General features: G+C 31.5%; 1 protein-coding gene and 1 long non-coding RNA gene across 5 annotated transcripts; one reads left to right on the top strand and one right to left on the bottom strand.

Moving 5' to 3' along the window:
• Positions 1 to 46: 46 nt before the first annotated feature.
• LOC141449229 (uncharacterized) lies at positions 47 to 4,834 on the top strand. Of its 2 annotated transcripts, none has more exons than XR_012455397.1 (2): positions 47 to 207; positions 3,725 to 4,834. It is a non-coding gene; the product is annotated as an uncharacterized lncRNA (long non-coding RNA). The 2 variants fall into 2 exon arrangements; XR_012455396.1 differs by lacking the exon at positions 47 to 207 and adding an exon at positions 1,569 to 3,126.
• ema (C-type lectin domain containing ema) lies at positions 3,286 to 17,820 on the bottom strand. 3 transcript variants are annotated; one of them, XM_074118410.1, is made up of 20 exons: positions 17,376 to 17,817; positions 17,172 to 17,300; positions 15,771 to 15,904; positions 14,739 to 14,887; positions 14,415 to 14,644; positions 13,024 to 13,207; positions 12,786 to 12,938; positions 12,627 to 12,696; positions 12,381 to 12,461; positions 12,195 to 12,305; positions 11,983 to 12,105; positions 11,757 to 11,911; positions 9,836 to 9,997; positions 8,906 to 9,044; positions 7,954 to 8,070; positions 6,030 to 6,198; positions 4,701 to 4,822; positions 4,452 to 4,538; positions 4,036 to 4,151; positions 3,286 to 3,851 (listed from the first exon to the last, which is right to left on the bottom strand). In XM_074118410.1, exons 1-20 carry the CDS (start codon positions 17,447 to 17,449, stop codon positions 3,690 to 3,692), a joined length of 2,667 nt encoding a protein of 888 aa, XP_073974511.1. In that variant the 5' UTR covers positions 17,450 to 17,817; the 3' UTR covers positions 3,286 to 3,689. The 3 variants fall into 3 exon arrangements, with proteins under 3 accessions (XP_073974511.1, XP_073974513.1, XP_073974512.1); XM_074118412.1 differs by lacking the exon at positions 12,195 to 12,305 and having other exon boundaries at positions 17,376 to 17,820; XM_074118411.1 differs by lacking the exon at positions 12,381 to 12,461.
• Between the last annotated feature and the right edge of the window lie 591 nt (positions 17,821 to 18,411).

Below are 18,411 nucleotides of genomic sequence, written 5' to 3'. Positions count from 1 at the left end.
GGAAAGGATTACTTTCATTTAAAGTAGTTTAAATTTCGAATTATAACATATCTTATCCTAACAAAATTGTTTCTATGGAAAAAATGTACATATATTTTCCGATTTATGCTTTTTTGCAAGAGCTATAATTGTAAATAATTTTCAACACTTTTCTTCTATTAGCTAAGAAATAAATGATAAGGAGAAGAAAGGACGGAACTATTGAAGGTAAACAAATCATGAATCATTTAGAAATATAACGTCCGATTTGTCTATCATATGTGGTAAAGTTAAAGGGCAATATTAATGAAGAATTCTAGGTCAGTTATGCTCATTAAGGATAAATTGAAAACGAACATTAGTTGCGAATGTCAAAACCTTGAATTTTCTGAGATGGATAAACGATGTTATCTGTATATCCTAATATTTTAAATAATCGTAGCTGTGCAGAGCCTGAAACTATTAATATAAGGAAATCGGATTTCAAATATTAAGTCTGACATAAACTTAAGAATCTTCACTTTGTTGACTTTGTCTCCTACTATTTAACGCCTTTGAAGACAGTTTCAACCAAAAAAAATAGTTAATGTTTATATAAAAACACTATTAAAAAAAATCTAAAATAATATGAAAAATATGGAAAAAGTTTAACCAGGGTAACCTGTTTAATTAGAAATAATAAACTCCACTTGTCTTACAGCAAGGTACAAGTCAGAAAGGCCACTTCATTACCAATAAAAATTCTAACTATTGAGCTATTTCGTAATAACCTCAAGTTGTTGAAGAACAGATTTAGTTTGTGTGGGAAGACCCTCATCAGCTTTTGAAGACTGGGAAATAAAAGTATCACAAGAATTTGATGTCTTCCCAATGACAGCTTCTTCAAGTCTACCTATTACTTGAGACACTTGAAATTCAATTTCAGTTACTGGGGTTTTCTGAAACACATTAATGTTAATAATTAGACTCCAAATAAAAGTCTAAATTTGTGAAAGTATAAATTACCGGTCTTATTTGTTGATAAAACCACCAAACAATAACTTATTTACCTTTTCTCCATCTATCTCAGGCATACTCATTATCATAGATATCTGTATTATCACAAAAGTAGAGATTTTCACTTAAAGAAACAACACTAAATTAATAAATATATTACTTCACGGGTAAAGTAGCATAACGTTTATACGTGTACAATCACTCACAAATCGCACTAAACAGCTGAGTGTGCTTCCAACATCCGACCTAAGTCATTTACGATATCGTACAAATTCCCTAACAAATGATAACAGTAATGTCTTCTCAGTTACCACAGTATCGATTATCTGCAATTGCAAGAATTGAATGGCGAATCAGGTTTAAAATAGCAAAGAAATCATTCCAATGCTTTTTGAAACTATCATTTTTTATTTGTAGTCTGAAAGCTACAAATAATTATCTACCAATTTGTTACAGAATTTAATGAAAAAGAATATTAGCATCACAAAAGATAAAGGAACCAAATGAAATTCTACATTACAATAGTAATCCTATAACAATAAAAAATATAAAAATGAAAAATTCCATAACAATAAAATAAGAGAAGGTAAAAAAGCATTTATAAAAGTTATGGCAGGAAAGCGAATAAAACAAGAGTAATTTTCAAACATGTTGGAAAGGCTGCTAACGATCGCGATCTAATGGACAAATTGCCAGTATTAGTGAGGCTTATACTGCAGATAATGATTCGTTATCTTAGATTTAGTTTTTTAAGTGTTTTAACTAACTGCATTTAATCATACTACAATTTCTCCTTGTTTTTCCTTCTACAGCACACCTATCCTTTCCAAGAGTACTCTACAGGTTACATGTGAAAGATAAAAATTTAAAAACAGTCTCTGCAAGTCAATTCAGCTTGTACTTTGCGCATATAAGAGAAAGGAAGTCCAAAATGATAAAATCACGAAATGAATGCAAACGTTAATTAATAATGGAGGGGCATTAGAGGGAATTATTCATCTTGGCCTACACTTCACTATTCACTAATACTATTTGCAAGTTAAAACAAAATATTGTTCAAAGAAATTCTTCGCATGTAATATTTTTAAAAGGCTTGGATCCTCTCAATGAACACGATTTTTAAAGAATTCTCTCTTTCCAGCATCATTAGATTTGACTGAATTCATCACTACTTTTACTTCTAGGTTAATGAAAGTTACCCACTCCAATATATTGTAAAGATTTTCTACTTCGGCAAAAATTAAATAATGGAACACACCTATTTGTTTCTGAAAATAAAACATTAATATAAATATGGAACAGAAATGCGATTCTCGGGGAAGCACTAACATTTGTTCGGAAAAAACGAATTGCAAACTTTATTACGGTATATGAAAGACATTTTACAGAAGGCAGATTCTATTGAAAGATGTGAAGACACATGAATAAAACCATAATTAAGCATTCAGAATTAAATGTTAAAAATAAATAAACTTTGTGTTTATTATTAAGCTATTATTAAATTATTCATATCCAGCACAGTCCAGTTCTTTTTCAAAGTTAACGGCGCTGCAATCTGTATCCGTGAACACATAGCTGCCCTCAAGTATTCATGGCGCTTACTCCTCTAATCTAAATAGTATCTTACCTTGGCATTAATGCAATGGCATTATCCTATACGTTTGTGCGGGGATTACCTAACAGTAAATTCAACTGGCCATGAACACTCGTGTTATTCTGGTGTGCTCATTAACTATAGTAGGAGTTGTAGACATTCTGATTAAAAGTGAAAAGTGATTTTTAGACACAAAACAACTCAAAGATGGATATCTTGTTGAAACAGTCATTTGACTTTATCGATTACAATTTATGTTATAAAATTTTCTTTTAACTATTTTGTACGAAAAAAATGGCAAAACCATTTTTGAAAAAATTGGGTAAAAAAAATTTAGAATTTTTGTTTCACAAATTAGGAGTATAGATAATCATGTAGGTAAAGAACATTTAAGTTTCAATGAGATAGTTGGGGCCGCTTACCAGGAAATTACAAAAAAATGAATAATCTATACAGCAAAATCTACTTCAGCAACAATGCGGTACTGATTTTTTTCTTAACGGATCCCACAGTATCACCGATTCAAAACATCAAATTTTTTTATTTACCGTTTTTAGGTATGCTAACCTCACACGTAAGACGTCTTTACCACACTCAGATACCAATTTGTCAACACTATTTTTTTGTCCTCAAGAGAGAACTATTTTCTGATGAAAACTCAGAATCTAAAATCCATAAAATACCTTCTCTACTCAAAATAAATAAAGATTAGATAATTTAGCATTTTGTTTAAGTAACAATGTTTAATGTAACTTTTCAAAGTAACAATGTATTAAAAATTATTGATTTTAACAAATATGATACAATGTTGTTTTATGTTTATAAAAACATTCATGCATGGATGTGTTATTATTCAGTATTGTACAATAATTACAATATTTTAAAATAAAAACAACTGCTGTAACATTTTAAATAATTTATCAACCATAATAATTTAAACCGTTTATGGTACAAATGTACAATATTAGGATAGAAATTGTATAATTTCATATGATAAATAAGTTTCATTATTTTTATATACAACAGATTTCACTTATTTATATATAATAGTTCTCACTATTAATCAATACTTGAATAATTTTTATTAATAGCTTCCTCATTGAAGAATAACATTTTAATGCTACACTGTTTCAACCATTCCTTTACGTTTTGCAGTGTCCGAAGATTCAGTAAAAGACGTTTCTCTACTGGGCCCAGGTGTTTCAATTTGCGATGAAGAAGCTTCGGTTTCAGCAGAATGTTCTTCTTGTGTGATAAGAGATGTGGTTCCCACGCTATTTCTCTAAGGAAAAATATTAAAGTTCAGAAGCTATTCGCAACCTAATTATACAAATAATTTATACAAAAAACCAATTGAGTACTTAATAAATAATTTAGTTTTTTGACAAATCAAAATTTCACAATAAACTGTTATTTTAACAATAAATTTAAAAATAAACGAAAATTACACATGATTAAATAAATACCTTTGACAACATATTCTCCAATTGAATTTCTTCACTTCTAGGCCGTGGTAATTTTGGTGAATTATCTCGGGAACGAGTTCCAGAAGAATTACTGTTTTCGCTTACTTCATCCAGCACTTAAAAAAATACAAACTTAAAACATATAAATGGTAAAAGTAATACCCAAAAATATTATAAACCGAAATGACTGAAAAAAGATCAGGTAGGGTTAACTCCCTCTAAAGTGAGAAAATTAAAATTTCATTAACTTCATAATATTTGTAAGGATTCTAAATATGTATACGTAAAACTACAAATTTGAAGAATATCAAATGAGCGGAAAAGCCATTTTACTGAATAAATTGTGTGGTAATACCGTTTATTTTTTAAAATTATTTTTACTTCACCCTTAACATCGTGAAATATGAAGAACTTACCATTTTTAGGACTAGATGGAGGGACTCTAATAGGCGTTGCGAAACCCGGTATTCTGTGACTAAACATAGATCTTCCACCTTGACTTCCTACAAAAAGTTATTTATTTGATTATAACTGATGAAATGGAGAAAGGAGAAAAAAATATTAAAAAATAAATTGCTCAGGATAATTAAGGGAGTAACAACATTTTAATAATTGTTTCAATATCAGCAGATTTTTATGTAAATATATCTCAATTCTAAACTTACTGTGATGTTGCCTCAACTGTTGTAGCAAATTATATGGAGGAGAATCGGATGCGGGAATATCAAGCAGTTTTTCCATCTGACGCATTTTTTCTTCACGAGATTTCATTCTGCCTTTAGATAATCTATTTGGGCAAGTTCAACTTGAAAAATGTGTTACAATGAGGGAAAAAATTGGATATAGATGGTTACTCTAACAAATACAATTTTCGCAACGTTTAACGCTTTCACAACTACCTTTAATTAGCAAAACTACATTCTTTTTTGCATTTGGAGTTCTAAATAGAATCCCGAATAAAGCATGAAAGTTTTCGATTCCTCATAGAAGATGAAATCGTTTAATTTTACAGATACACGAATAAAATAATTTATTAATTTAAATAATTAATCCATGATAAGATAAGATAAGATTAAATAAGGGCGGCCACAAGGCCTACGCCACTGCGACCCCTTTGGATCTATTGTGGCTCCCCGACTTTTAGAGCTCACCCTCCAGACCCGTCCGTTTAATTAGACTCTTAATTCTGGAGAGTGACTCCTGGGTAAAGCTCTCAGGCCTTGGTTTTTCCTCCCCGAGAAGTAACATCCTTAGCCATACAAGCCCCTCACACTGACACAACACGTGCAGTGCAGTTTCCTCTTCTTCCTGGCAGAACCTACAAAGGCTGTCATCTGCCAGGCCCATGCGATGCATGTGTTTTCTGAGTCTGCAGTGGCCAGTTAATAGGCCTACAATCATCCTGATAGCCCCACGGCCTTGACGGATTAATTCTGCAGTCAGCCTAATCCATGATATATCTTAATAAATACTCATAATCGTCATTGCTGGTTAGGCAAATGATTGTCTTTTTTGATAGGCAAAATGTAGCTTCAATTTTTACTGTTGCAAATTTTAGAATTAAATTATCAAATAAAATCTTGCAAACAAGCGTCATTCAACCAATTCCAGAGAATATGGATTTAACTAGGCTTTAACCAGGTACTAGATTTATGATCATTCTTAACAAAAAAACTTATCTGACCCAATAAAAAATTCAAAAAATGTCAAAATTATGGTACAGAAACAAAGACAAAAATCTCTAACGATTTCTAGATTGCACGCTCTAACACCTGTTAATAAAATATTAACAAGTTATTTTATAACTTGAAGTACTCGTATATTCAGACTTAGCTGCCCTAACATTTCCTCTACTTAGGAACCACTCTTAAAGCGGCGTTGACAGAGTTGTTTGAATTAAACGACGCTATCAGGCGGCTGGCACGTCAACGAACTAAATGTTGACGCTCCTTAAATTACAAAATAATAATAAATATAGTGGATACGTATAATACCTCTGTTGTGCTGCCATACAACGAATGGAATCATCAAATATAAACTTAGTGTTTATCATTGGGCCTACAGTTGTGTACTTGGCTGATATGTACAGGGATCTTGAATCTTGCTTATCACCAGACACATCTAAGTCATGTAACATTGCAGCCAACTTGGGACGTCCAAAACCTAAATCAAACAAAATGCATGGTATTAGACATTAACGTTTTTTGTTTGTCCAATGAATTATTTTTTTTTTCAAACATTAATAATCCACGAACCCAAACAGAGAAGAGGTTAGTAATAAAACTAGGTCGATAATCTCAGTAAATTGACAATAAAATTATAGTTAACCAAAATTAAAAATTCAAAGTTATAATGCATATTAATGATGTAATAATACATAAGCAAATCTGTAAGTAAATTAACTTTCATACATTATTTAATGCATCACTTAATAACATAATAATTTTATACATCACTATATCCTACTCCTGACGTTATAAACACATTTTCTAAAGCTCTTAATGAAGGGTTACAATATATCCGCGAATCATTTAGAAATAACAAAGAAATTGGTCTCAAAAGACTTTCCCAGTCTTTGCCGATTAAAATTTCTCTTCGAGAGATGAAAGTTACAACAGTAACTCGGGTGAAATCCCAATTGTGTGTTTTTTTTTTTTTTGTTTAATACTTGATAATACGAAATCACGATAATTCCGATGAAGAACCTGTTGAAGCTGTGATAGTGGCCAGGTTCACCCTGAAGGACCACAGACCGATTAGTGGAGCTCTGATCCCATCCAACCGTGGGCAGTGCACCCAGATGAGTTGCACGTCCTGAACAAATCGCATGGAACAAGAGTAGCATGGTTCAACCATGAACATCAAATTGTTTACGTAAGAACTGAACCTTTTGAGGCCACTTACTATCTGGGTCACCTGGTATGAAAGCCCGACTAAAATGCTCTTCTGGCACGCTGTCATTGTTGGCAAGAACAACTTGGTGCCCGAGCCTTTTGGAGCTAGTCATATCTATTCCTTTTTTAAAAAAAAAAAAAAAATGGCTGCAGATGATGTTGCACAAACGAAATAGATACTGGCAACATTTTTACATGATGCTTCTTTTGCCTTGTTATTAGAGTAGTTTGCATCAAGCTTACACTGCTTGGCGAGTATCTCTTCTTCATCTTCATTATACATTACGATGGCACATCAAAAACACTTGTATTCTACTTTGAGCCATCTATATAAATGTATTCTAGTTCTAGTTCTCCTGGCGACTATCTATTTCAGGAATTTCAACTGGATGGGACCATTTGTTTGGAATAACTCTTTTCTCAGTGATTTCTATACCAAGTTGAGCCTTAGAAGTGCTCCTACAACAGCGCTAGAAGTTGCTTGGTTTGCAATCTACGACTGTTGATATAAACAGAGACAAAGACTAGTTCGCATAGACTGATTGCTTTGTGGGTATTTAAGAAATATAAACTCATTTGCCAGGCAGATGGTGTAACTAACAAGTCGTTACCCAGGTCCTGCTTTAGGTAAGATTAGGCACAAAATTTCACTTCAAAGATGTGTGCTAATCGTGGGTTCACAACACAAAGTGGACAATTAGGGGATCTGGCAATCCCAATTTGGAAGAGGTAGGCGCACAGAAAAAGTCATGGCAAACATTAAAAAGAAACTAATATAACCATTTTGTTTTATTTTTGTCTATTTAAATAAACAAATCAATAAATAAAGTATAAATTAGATAAACTCGTAATACAAAATTTTACTCGCAACTATGATCAATGACTGTCCGCAGTGTCAATATTTTAATAATAATTTCTAAACTAAAACGGTCATATTAAGGATGTTTTAAGGAATCCTTTAGGATTTAGGATACTATCTACTTAAGTTTAAGAATTTACGCTAAATTCTGATAATTCTACATACCCAATTGGCCAGGTACTGGTACTACTAAAATTATTTGATTGCTTTCCACAACTAAAAACCTGTGATTTCTAACACCATCTGCGCCGATCACATGACAAGAAAGAAGATCACTATTGGCTAAGAACAAAAAAAAAATTGTTATTTCTTTTTTGCGAAACAAATATATAAATTAGAATCAATATACTAAACGACATATTTGATCTTCAATCTAACTACCATAAAAACACTACTAGCACTTTTAAGGAATATTCTTCAATAAATGAAGAATTCTGAATAAGTTTTTGTTTAAATTAAAAAGCATGTGTAAGGTAGGTAGGTAAATAAAGTCAAGTTTTTTTGAATTTTTTACACCAAGCTTCTGAAAAGGGAAAGCAACTTGTTTATCACATATTACATATTTATGAATTTAGATTTCTGAGACCGGAGCAAAAAGAAAATTTAAAAAACTAAATCAAGATTAACTATCGATTAAACTTTATTGTTATGGTTCGCAATATCTACACAGATCATAAAACAACAAATATATATTTACCTATAAGAAACCACAGTAAGAGGCAGAATATATTTATTTATGTATATTTTATTGTGTTCGATTCCCGGTCTTGGTCTTAGAAATACATAGACCATGCGCTAAGAACAAGAACTTAATTTCGGAAATTTGATACAGTCGAATATTAAAGAAAAAAAAATGGTTTTACGGTTAGAAGAAAGCCAATAAGTGTAGTATTTACAGACTCTTTGTTGGTGGAAGTCTAATTTTCTACTAAAGATGCATCAACCTCTGGATGGTGGATGAAAATCCAAAACCGGACAAAATTTAAAAAACAAGCGGGGGCTACAACGAATAAAATCTACAATTATATATATTAATTTATTTATACAAATTTTACCTTATTCACTAGCGTCAATATTTTTTCAAGAGAATTAGTTAAAGAGCGAGAAAGAAACTTACTTAAATCTAAAACTGTGTCGTTTTGAACACAATCATTTCTATTAGTTAGTGGAAGTTGAGTTTCCTTTTCACCAGAAAGTTTTAAACATAAACCACGAACTAAGAGGAATACTCGAATAGCTCGCCTGGCTCTTTCCACCTGCAAATATATCACTTGGTAAAATAAGAATATTATATATAATTATATTTTAACAATTAGTTGAATGCTTGAAACTTGCAAAGTACTGAAGTACTCAGTACTTGTTTAAAAAGTAGAAATGGTAGCCACGCATCACCTGTGATTATATTAGTACATTACACACAATAGAAGAAAGATTTTAAGAAAAAGAATTTATTTCAAAATTACAAAATTTATGCACTTGATCAAACTAAATTTAATTCAACTTTGGAACACACTAAAAACTATAGGTACACAGATTATGTACTCTCAGGAATGTATAGTTCCCAGTAGACTGCCAACAGTTAGAAATTTGCTGTTATATGTTATTTCTCCCTCCAGCTGTTTCTGATCTGAGAGAGGTCAGCAATTTATTGGCTTAACTTATAAGCTGATATGAATCTCTATTTAATTGTATGTTCTTTACAACTGTATAACATTTAAGGGGGGGAAATCACTATCCGATGTTTGATCTGTCCTCAAATTCTTTTTTTGGATGGTTCATACAACTTCTTAAAGGCCACATCAGATGAATGTCGTCCAATGGTTTACCTACTAAAGCTAAAAATACAGAGGTAACGCTGTCGGAAGTTCATATCTTCTTCCGTCTCTTTGTTAAACTAACCCATATTTTTAGAAAACTTAGTTCTCAATTTAATAACCTGTGGTAAACGCGGCCGCGCAATTTAATGTTTCCGATAAGGATCATTTGGACCAGAATCTCTTACAAGGAATAATAAAATATTAAATGAAAACTTCTTTTAACCTCTTACCTCTCCACAAGGAAGCCTTTTGCCAAATTCAATTCCAGTCATCGGAGTTCCAGTGGGTGGAAGTAATACATTTGAATCCATCATTAGCCACTCGACATTTATAGGTTTTTTTCTCAATTCTTCATCTTCACTTTCAAACATTTCTCCAAACATATCTTCCCTCTAAGGAACACATTTTAAATAACATATAACAATTAGAGATGCTTTTTATTGAGTATTTGGTTTAAAAAGGACAAAAATGAGGCAGATGTCTATGCCACTGCGACCCAGAGGGTACAATATGGCATCCTTTAATTAGTGCATCTCTTCTATTCCTATCGCTTAAGACAATCTGGTAAGAAGCTCTTGGGCAAAATAAGGCGAGGATTTTTCTTCTCCGAAGACCCAAATCCTGAGCCATACAGCCCTTAGCACTTATTTCTATAAACTGTGCTGATTTTAAAAGAATTTAAATAATAGCGCTAAAAATAGGCCCTTATACATTATGAATGTACTGATTAAAATCTTAAAATATATACTTTTCGTAGATCGTAGAATTACAGAAATAGATGGTCATCTATTAAAGAAAGTGAAAGAACAGTAATTTCTCAGTAATTGTTGCCAAGTTGCAGAAAGTGTTGACTCAAAACACCAGAAGGTATTTAACATTCTAGTAAATTTGTCGCGATGGCTCAGCTTGTGTTTTCATTTAAGTACTGAATTAGAGCGTTACTTAAGCTAATAAATACGAGCGTTTTATATACAAGGTGAACCAGATGAAATTACTATATTTTAAAAGGGATCTGATCCTCATTTGACAAAAACGTTAAAACAAACCATGATCTGAGAATTATTGTTCATGTTCGAGAAAACAGCCATATTATGCTTCACGACTTTGTTTTCATAACTATAAAGGGAGTAGTTTTACACCTCATTCACATCAAAAATGTTCATATAAGCCATGGACCAATTCTTAACCGTTTTAGAGAATTGACTATTTTAATTAACCATAAAAATGCATAAACGTGAACATATCACTTATTCTTCTAATGATAATGAAGTGATTTTGCCAATTATTACAAGGGCAACATTTTTAGAGGTCAAAATGAAACAAATTTAATAAATTTACAAATGTAAAAATGAGCCTAGAGAGCTAGAGCTAAAGTAAATTTAATTATACATCGAAAGAAAAAAAAAATCATAAAATCAAGCCAATTCTCCTAATGAATATAAACAATAACAACATGGGATTAGCTGAATGACCAGCGAATACTAGATTCCAATGCGGTGATCACGAATCCACTTGCTAGCCCCTTAAATGTTCTTTTCCTAGGAGAGTTACTTATACTGTCCAGTGATAATGTTGCCTGTAACGAGAGAACACTCTCCAGAGGCCGTCAGTGAAATGGAAAAAGCTCCGGGCTCCAATAACCTCAGATGTTAACGCGTCTTAAAAACAAAAAATAATAATAATAACCCTAATGTTAAGATATTTTAGCAATTAACCGCCACATATTTATTTGCAACGCCTTCAGTTTTCGCCACTAATTTCAGGGGTAAAAAAGAAACAACCTTTGTCAATTTCTGAAATCATTGGCCCGTACCCTTCCCACATCACTACCAGTCTCCGAAAATTGACCTCTCGTTACATTTAAACTGGAATCTAACTGGGATTTCCGCGCCTGGTGTATAACCACTGCAATCTTATTTTTTTCTGAATTTAAAGAAAATAATTTCTTTCTTTGAAAGTATCAAAAATTTTCCCATTTCTCCGGCGCAGGTTACAAGCTAATCACTGAAAAAGTATTAACATGAAATACATGTTCCAGATTTGGAACTTATTACATTAGTTTAATGTTAATAATAATAATGATCATAATGGCATCCACCCGGCAGTAAACATGTTGTGAACAAACTAAGCTACGGAGTAAAAAAAAACTACCTTATAATAATTACGAAGTAATGATGCGCTTTCTTCTTTGGCACCCATTAAAACAGCAAAGTGGGCATCAGAGAGATAACTTTTATCCCCCACCATCACTAGCTTTTGTATAAGAATTGTGGCTAATTCGAGAGTTACTAGTCTCACTTTACAAGCTGTTGGATACAAATAATTGGATTAATTGAATTTTATTTACGGAACTATATAGCAAACAATCAGGACCTACTCGCTTGACAGCTGATGTTAATGATGTGAATAAGTTTTTGGACTATCCAATTATTGTATCTGGGTTTCCCTTCCGAATCTTCTGAAGGAATCAACAATCCTTCCAGTAAATTTGGGTCAATGCCTATATAAATGTAAATAAGAATAAATAAATTACATTAACGTAAGATTATAAAAAACATGTCTTGCCTAAATATTACATGTGCAGTTTACCATTGTTCTGAGAAATGGCATATAGTAGACAAAGAGCAAATAGTGCTGCATAATCATTTTCAACACAGTCAAGACTATTCACAATAACTTCAAGGAAAACTTTTTGGGCCTCTGAAATTAGCATTCTCGGTCAACTAAAATCTATATCAATAAAAAATATATATAAATTATAATTTTTCCATTTACCTTGAGCTAATCTTTGTTCTTTTTCTTCGTCCGTAATATTTACGTTTGAAACCGTAACATCCAAAACATCTGTGTTCCCATCTACATCAAATTATTATTATTAAGATGTTAATTTAAAAAAAAAGTTACTATCTACGAATCTACATAAAAAGAGAAAAATAATACTACAATATCTTCATAAACGGCTGTCAGGTTAAGCAACTAAGTTTAGCCCAGGGATTATTTCACTACACTAAAGTAACTAACCTTGACTCAAAGATGAAGCATCAAGCGACTCTTCTAGGCTACGACTCGGTGCATCGAACACAGGTCGTACCTTAGCAAATAATAATAATTAAATTAAGGCGTACTTGGTGCAGCAGAATTTAGTAAAAAAAATAAAATAAATAAAAAATAAAGGATTACATTTGTAATAAATGAGCCATTTTCCCAGTTAGCTGTTGTACTTTTGATTATTACTTGAGCTAAGTCATTCACCAACGGTTTTTGCCTAGTTATAAGAAAGACTTGCGACAGTAAGAATAATGATACAACACTGCTAACTCTCGCTTTTCCTTCCTACAATTGTAAATTACTACAATTAATAAAAGCATAATCAGTTTTCTATCTAATTAATAATTTAATATTGACTAAGGAAGCAAACCTGTAAAGACTGTTTCTGAGGAAGAAGTGAGAAAATATATAAAGGAATTAAAAGTTTATTCAATAAATGGTCAATTAATACGTCATTCAAATCATCAATATTCAAACAGAGAATGTCATTTAGATAATGTAAGTGATCTAAATGTTCTGCTACTAAATCAGCAAGCCGTGACTGGCTGGAATGGCTGCAAAATATTACAATAAATATTCATTATACTAGTCATACTTATTGAGATAATATTGGAAACTCTCTAAAATAATAAGAACAATCCCAAGAAAACTTATTTTTCCTTTACATTATTTATTTTTACATTTTAAAGTATTATTACTTTACAAGTTTTTTGGATAATAAATATGCACATAGTACAAATCATCTTGAGGGCCAAACCTACCCTAACTTCACATTGTACCCATGGGAGATGCCCCGCGATGTAGCCTAACAGGTAGGGTAACCGAATAGTCAAGGTGTGACTATTGTGGCATTGTATAAACCAATTTTGTTTTAAAATAATTCGTTTTAAATTACTTTACGGCATTTAAACTACTGACCCGTGAAACACTTCAAGAATTGCATTGGAAAAAAGGCCTACATAGCTTGAGTACCATGCCCCTAGTCTATTTAAAAGAGTGTTCCACGTTACAATTTTACTTAAGAATTTCCGGTTCAATTACTTGGTCCTTTTTCTAAAAAATCAGGTCGGTTTCCTTTTAAAATCTTTGTGGTGCAATAATTGTTTTTACATTGCTGTGCTGTCAATCATGCGTACGACTAGAAGATCAGGAGCTCTTGATTTTGGGTTGTCTCTCCTCTAATAGGCTCCTACCACTTTAGTTCAATTGACTATCTGATGCTCTTTGTCATGCCAGTGACGGACCAGTTTAATGAAATTTACTTTAGGCCCAGTGCCAGTACTGATAAGACTGCTGCTCCTTATCAAGTGGCAGACACTCCAGCTACTCAATAGTTGGTCCGTCACACATCCTTTTAGCCTACCCTTACTAAGCATTTCTCAGGTGGATCGTATGAAATTGTCCCTCAAGTGTATTTACAAGTTTTGAAATGCAACTAAAGGCCTTATAAAGTAATAATGCTTTAAAATTTCATTATTTTGAGTTTAAATACCCAAAGTGTTCTCAATCGATATTTAAAAAACATTTTCATGACGCGTATTCCGTTTGATGAGAATTGTTAAAAGCTAAATTCTAAAATATGTTTAATGTCCCATGGATTAATTATGATTACGACAAACCTACAAAAATATACTAACCATAACTTCTTTTACAATTTGAAATAAATGTAAACTTCATTAACAGTAAAGGAACTGATGAAACTACTTAAAAAACACTACTATTAACAATATAATTTTACATAATTTAAACGTAATATCTTACTCAGCATCATTTCGTACACAAATGTCCAATTCTAAAACGTGATTCCCAATAAACCAAACTAAATTGGAAAAATAGGGTGCGGCAGTTTTATTTCTTATAAATTTTAACATAGAGTGATCTTGCACTTTGTACACGTTTAGTGTCAAAGTTCTCACAGCAATTCTAACCATTGACTCAGGATGTTTAAAAAATTTTATCGCTTCAGTATATAATGGGAAGTCGTTAGTATGCTGGAAAACAAATAACATTTTAATTCTTTCATTATATTTATTTAAATCTTTTAAAATATTTTTATTTTAAGATTTTAATCCTACTAAAACTTACATCGTTGTAAAAAAAATGAATAGTATGACTGTTCAATTTAAGTGAAAGCGTTTTCAGAAATGATATGTAATATGCCATAACTTCTTCATCGGAGAAATCAAATTTATGTACAATAATTGAATTCACATGGTTATTGCTCAATAGATAATCTGAAATGTTCAAACCATTTTTCATAAATACAATTATACATAATTATGGTAATATTCTAAATATATTCAAGAAGAAATATTTAAGAATTAGAAATTATTTGTTACAATCATTTTTGAAACTAAAATGTTAAACACTTTTTAAAGTAGACCGGAGTAACATTTAGCATTAAATTAAATTAAACCAAAACTAATTGTTAATCATGTTTAAAACTAAAAATTGTAATCGTCCAAAATTAGTTTACACTTGATTTAATTAAAAGTTAATTTTATTAATCAAAATATTTAATCTTTAAAAAAACTCAGATCCCCAATTAAAATGAAATAATTGGGATTTTAATTAATTTTATTACATTCAATATTTCATTTTCATCACTTTTAACGATTAAATTTGTGTAGCCACTTTACTGCCCTCGGTTAAGTCACGATCAGGCAATGTACTGATACGATACCAGCAAAGCTATCATTGTACCGATGACTACTCATTTAAAGATAGCTAAACCACTTCTAACACAATAGACAATTAAATCAGCTTTTAATAACTGAACATGTTTTCGAAGCTAGAGCTCAAAGATATGAAACTAATTAACGATAAATGTTGATGCATATTTAAGTATTATACTTGTAAACAAGGAAATGTTCTTTATATTAAAAAAAATTAAAGAATTTTAACTTTTGCAGGAAAAGAAAAAAAAATTGTCTAATAGGTTGTCTTTCAACTGCTTTTTCGTGCAGTTTTTGACAATTTAATACTTATGTACACACTCAAATATGCGTAATTTATATACATATGTAAATATGTTCACATATGTATGTAAACATGTGAACTGAATGTAATCTAAAATATAGATAATTTTAACATAAATATACATAAATTTATACTGACACAAAGAAGTCTCATTTCGAATATTTTCAAATAAAATATTAAGGGTTTGTAACAATTGAACACACACATAGCTTCCACATTTTTGCTTCAATATTTTCAAAAAGAAAGAAAGCATATTCTTCTCCAAAAAGAAACTGGAAAAATAAAATTATTTCTTATAAATGCATTTTCTTTATTTGTAAGTTAATTATTAGCCAGTTGAAAAAAATAAAAAAATGTCAATGGCGTTCGGAGCTTTTTCAGTGCTACAAAGGCCTCCGAAATGAGTCCCTTCGTTAAAAAATTAAGCTGATACCCTACCGGAAAGCTGAAGAGCTTACAAGAAAGAGGGAACCTACGGACGGCAGACGAATTCGAACAACTAATTTCCACATTTACACCAAAACTAATTCTTTCCTACTAAATACTGCCAACAATTTTTTAACGAACACACAATAGAGAACTTTTATATCATCTATATCAATCAAGAATAAAATCACTCTCCTCCACTCCTCTCTTACTCTATGACCTTCACTTGCTCTCCAATCTTCTTACTCATCAAATATTACAGCGTATATTCCCTTGATTTTCTTAAGGTAATCTCTTTTTACGGTATCCTCTCGTCTCAATTCTGACCTTCAGACATTCTTATCCCTAACCTACTTTCTTCCCACTTCGAATTTATGACTGATCCTTGCATTTCTTGTGAATATGATTGAACCAAAGATCAGAGACGGATTTCCTTTTAGATTTGGGTTTTTAGTTTTTATTCCGGAGAGTCGTAAGAATTTTTAGTAAGGCTAATAGAAATCGCTGTACCTTTTCTGCACTTGCTCATCATGCCCTGTTTCAGTGATGTGTTTACACACTTCAATCTGTTTAGTATTAGGTACTACTTAAGATGCCAAGAACTTTTTATGTGAATCCATTTCAACATAATACGATGATAATGATGATGCAGCCCTCCTGAATTACCTGAACACAGTTCCACATCATTTGCGGAAGTGTAAAAGGATATTGTGAACCAAAATTTCTCCTATTTTTCAAATATGAATCGTCAAATTCATAATAAGTAGAAGAACTTAAAATTTTTAATATATCAGCCACTAATCATTGTATAAATTTGGACCTTTGAGCAATCTATTCAGTGAGTGTAAGCCAAATGAACAAAAGTATAAATTTTATTTTAGTTAATGTGTTCTTATCTTCATAAACCTTGCAGATTGTTTGGTAAAATAAACATCTCTCTGAGGATAGAAACGTAATAATTAGTTTACATTACTCATACACTACACCTATCAGAAAATGGGATACAATGTACAAAAATGTATATAAAATACATTTAACCACTTAAATTTAGCCAAAAGTATTTATGAAACCTATGTTAAGGATTTTACATTTAAAAAAAAACAAAGCACTTACTCAAAAACGCTGCTATCATTCTGATCACCCCATATTAATATTTCAGCTATAGACCTCAATGTTTCTACTAAAAGGCCTCTATTATTTTCAGAAACTGTCTGATTTTTGGATAGTACATTGTGTAAATATCTGAAAAAATTTATAAAACAAAATCTTAAAACAAAAGGAAAAACGAAAAGAAAAGATTGTGAGATTTTGACTTACTTCAGATGTTCTAAGGAATGAGGATTTTTATTACGCCACAAAGACCCCCCGAACCAACTTCGACTCCTAAACATTTTCTATTAATAATTTCACTTCCAACTCAACACCATCACAGTATTTCAAATAACTTATACTTCATTATACACTGAACGATTACACTTAAACTGGTCCTAAAATATTTAACTTTTAGTTATCATTACACCTGAAGCGACCATTGATGAAATGGATGTCATAACAATATTTCTCAACCTTAAAGCCTTTTACCACTAATTATTTAAACAATTTAAATGTACATGGCTGTTCTTTGTTCCTTCAACACAAAAAAAAAACAAACAAAGCCTCACTTATTTGCGAGCAGGTTTGACTGCCCACTGAACAGATTTCTTTACAGACGATTAAGCTGGAATTTGTTAGGTTCTCTTCTACTTTCTAAATTGAATTTATCCACAGGATTTGCTTTTTGACTCCTATTATTAATGCAGTCTATGGTTATTTCATTTGACTGTACTTTTGTAATTCTTGCATACAACCTTTTCTTAAATAAAATAAAATCATAAAATTACCAATTTTATTCTGTATTTGTTTACTGAGCTGTCTTTGTCTTTTCATTTTCAAATATTAATAAACAAATATAATAACAGACTATTTTCATCAATGGAATAATTCCAACTCGGAGCCCCCACTTCCAAATTTACACAATTTAGTACGAGCTATCATCCCAAGAGATAACCTCTAACAATACAAAATCTTAAGTTTACGTAATTTACTGTTTTCCTGATTTTTTATATAATTTTTTCGTATCCTTGCCCATCTTACGTCTAGAATGTCAGGTTTGAAATTGAGAAAATCTGACCCTCATTTCTAAGGGCATGGTGCACTTGTTCAAAAACGAAAAGTAGCAGGAAGCGAAAACTTTTTAGGGTAGCAATGAAGACCCCTCAAGTGGAAGAACCATTATACTAAATGGACAACACCTTTTGTAATGTTTTCTCCACCAATGATGGATTCAAGTTTGGCGACGCTGCTGTTAATTTAG

This window comes from Rhodnius prolixus, unplaced genomic scaffold (genome assembly GCF_049639745.1).
Source record: "Rhodnius prolixus isolate KJV_2025 unplaced genomic scaffold, Rpr scaffold_2, whole genome shotgun sequence".
Taxonomy (NCBI): Eukaryota; Metazoa; Arthropoda; class Insecta; order Hemiptera; family Reduviidae; genus Rhodnius; species Rhodnius prolixus.
Note: the sequence above shows the minus strand (reverse complement) of the source record. Positions and strands in the feature narration are given on the sequence as shown.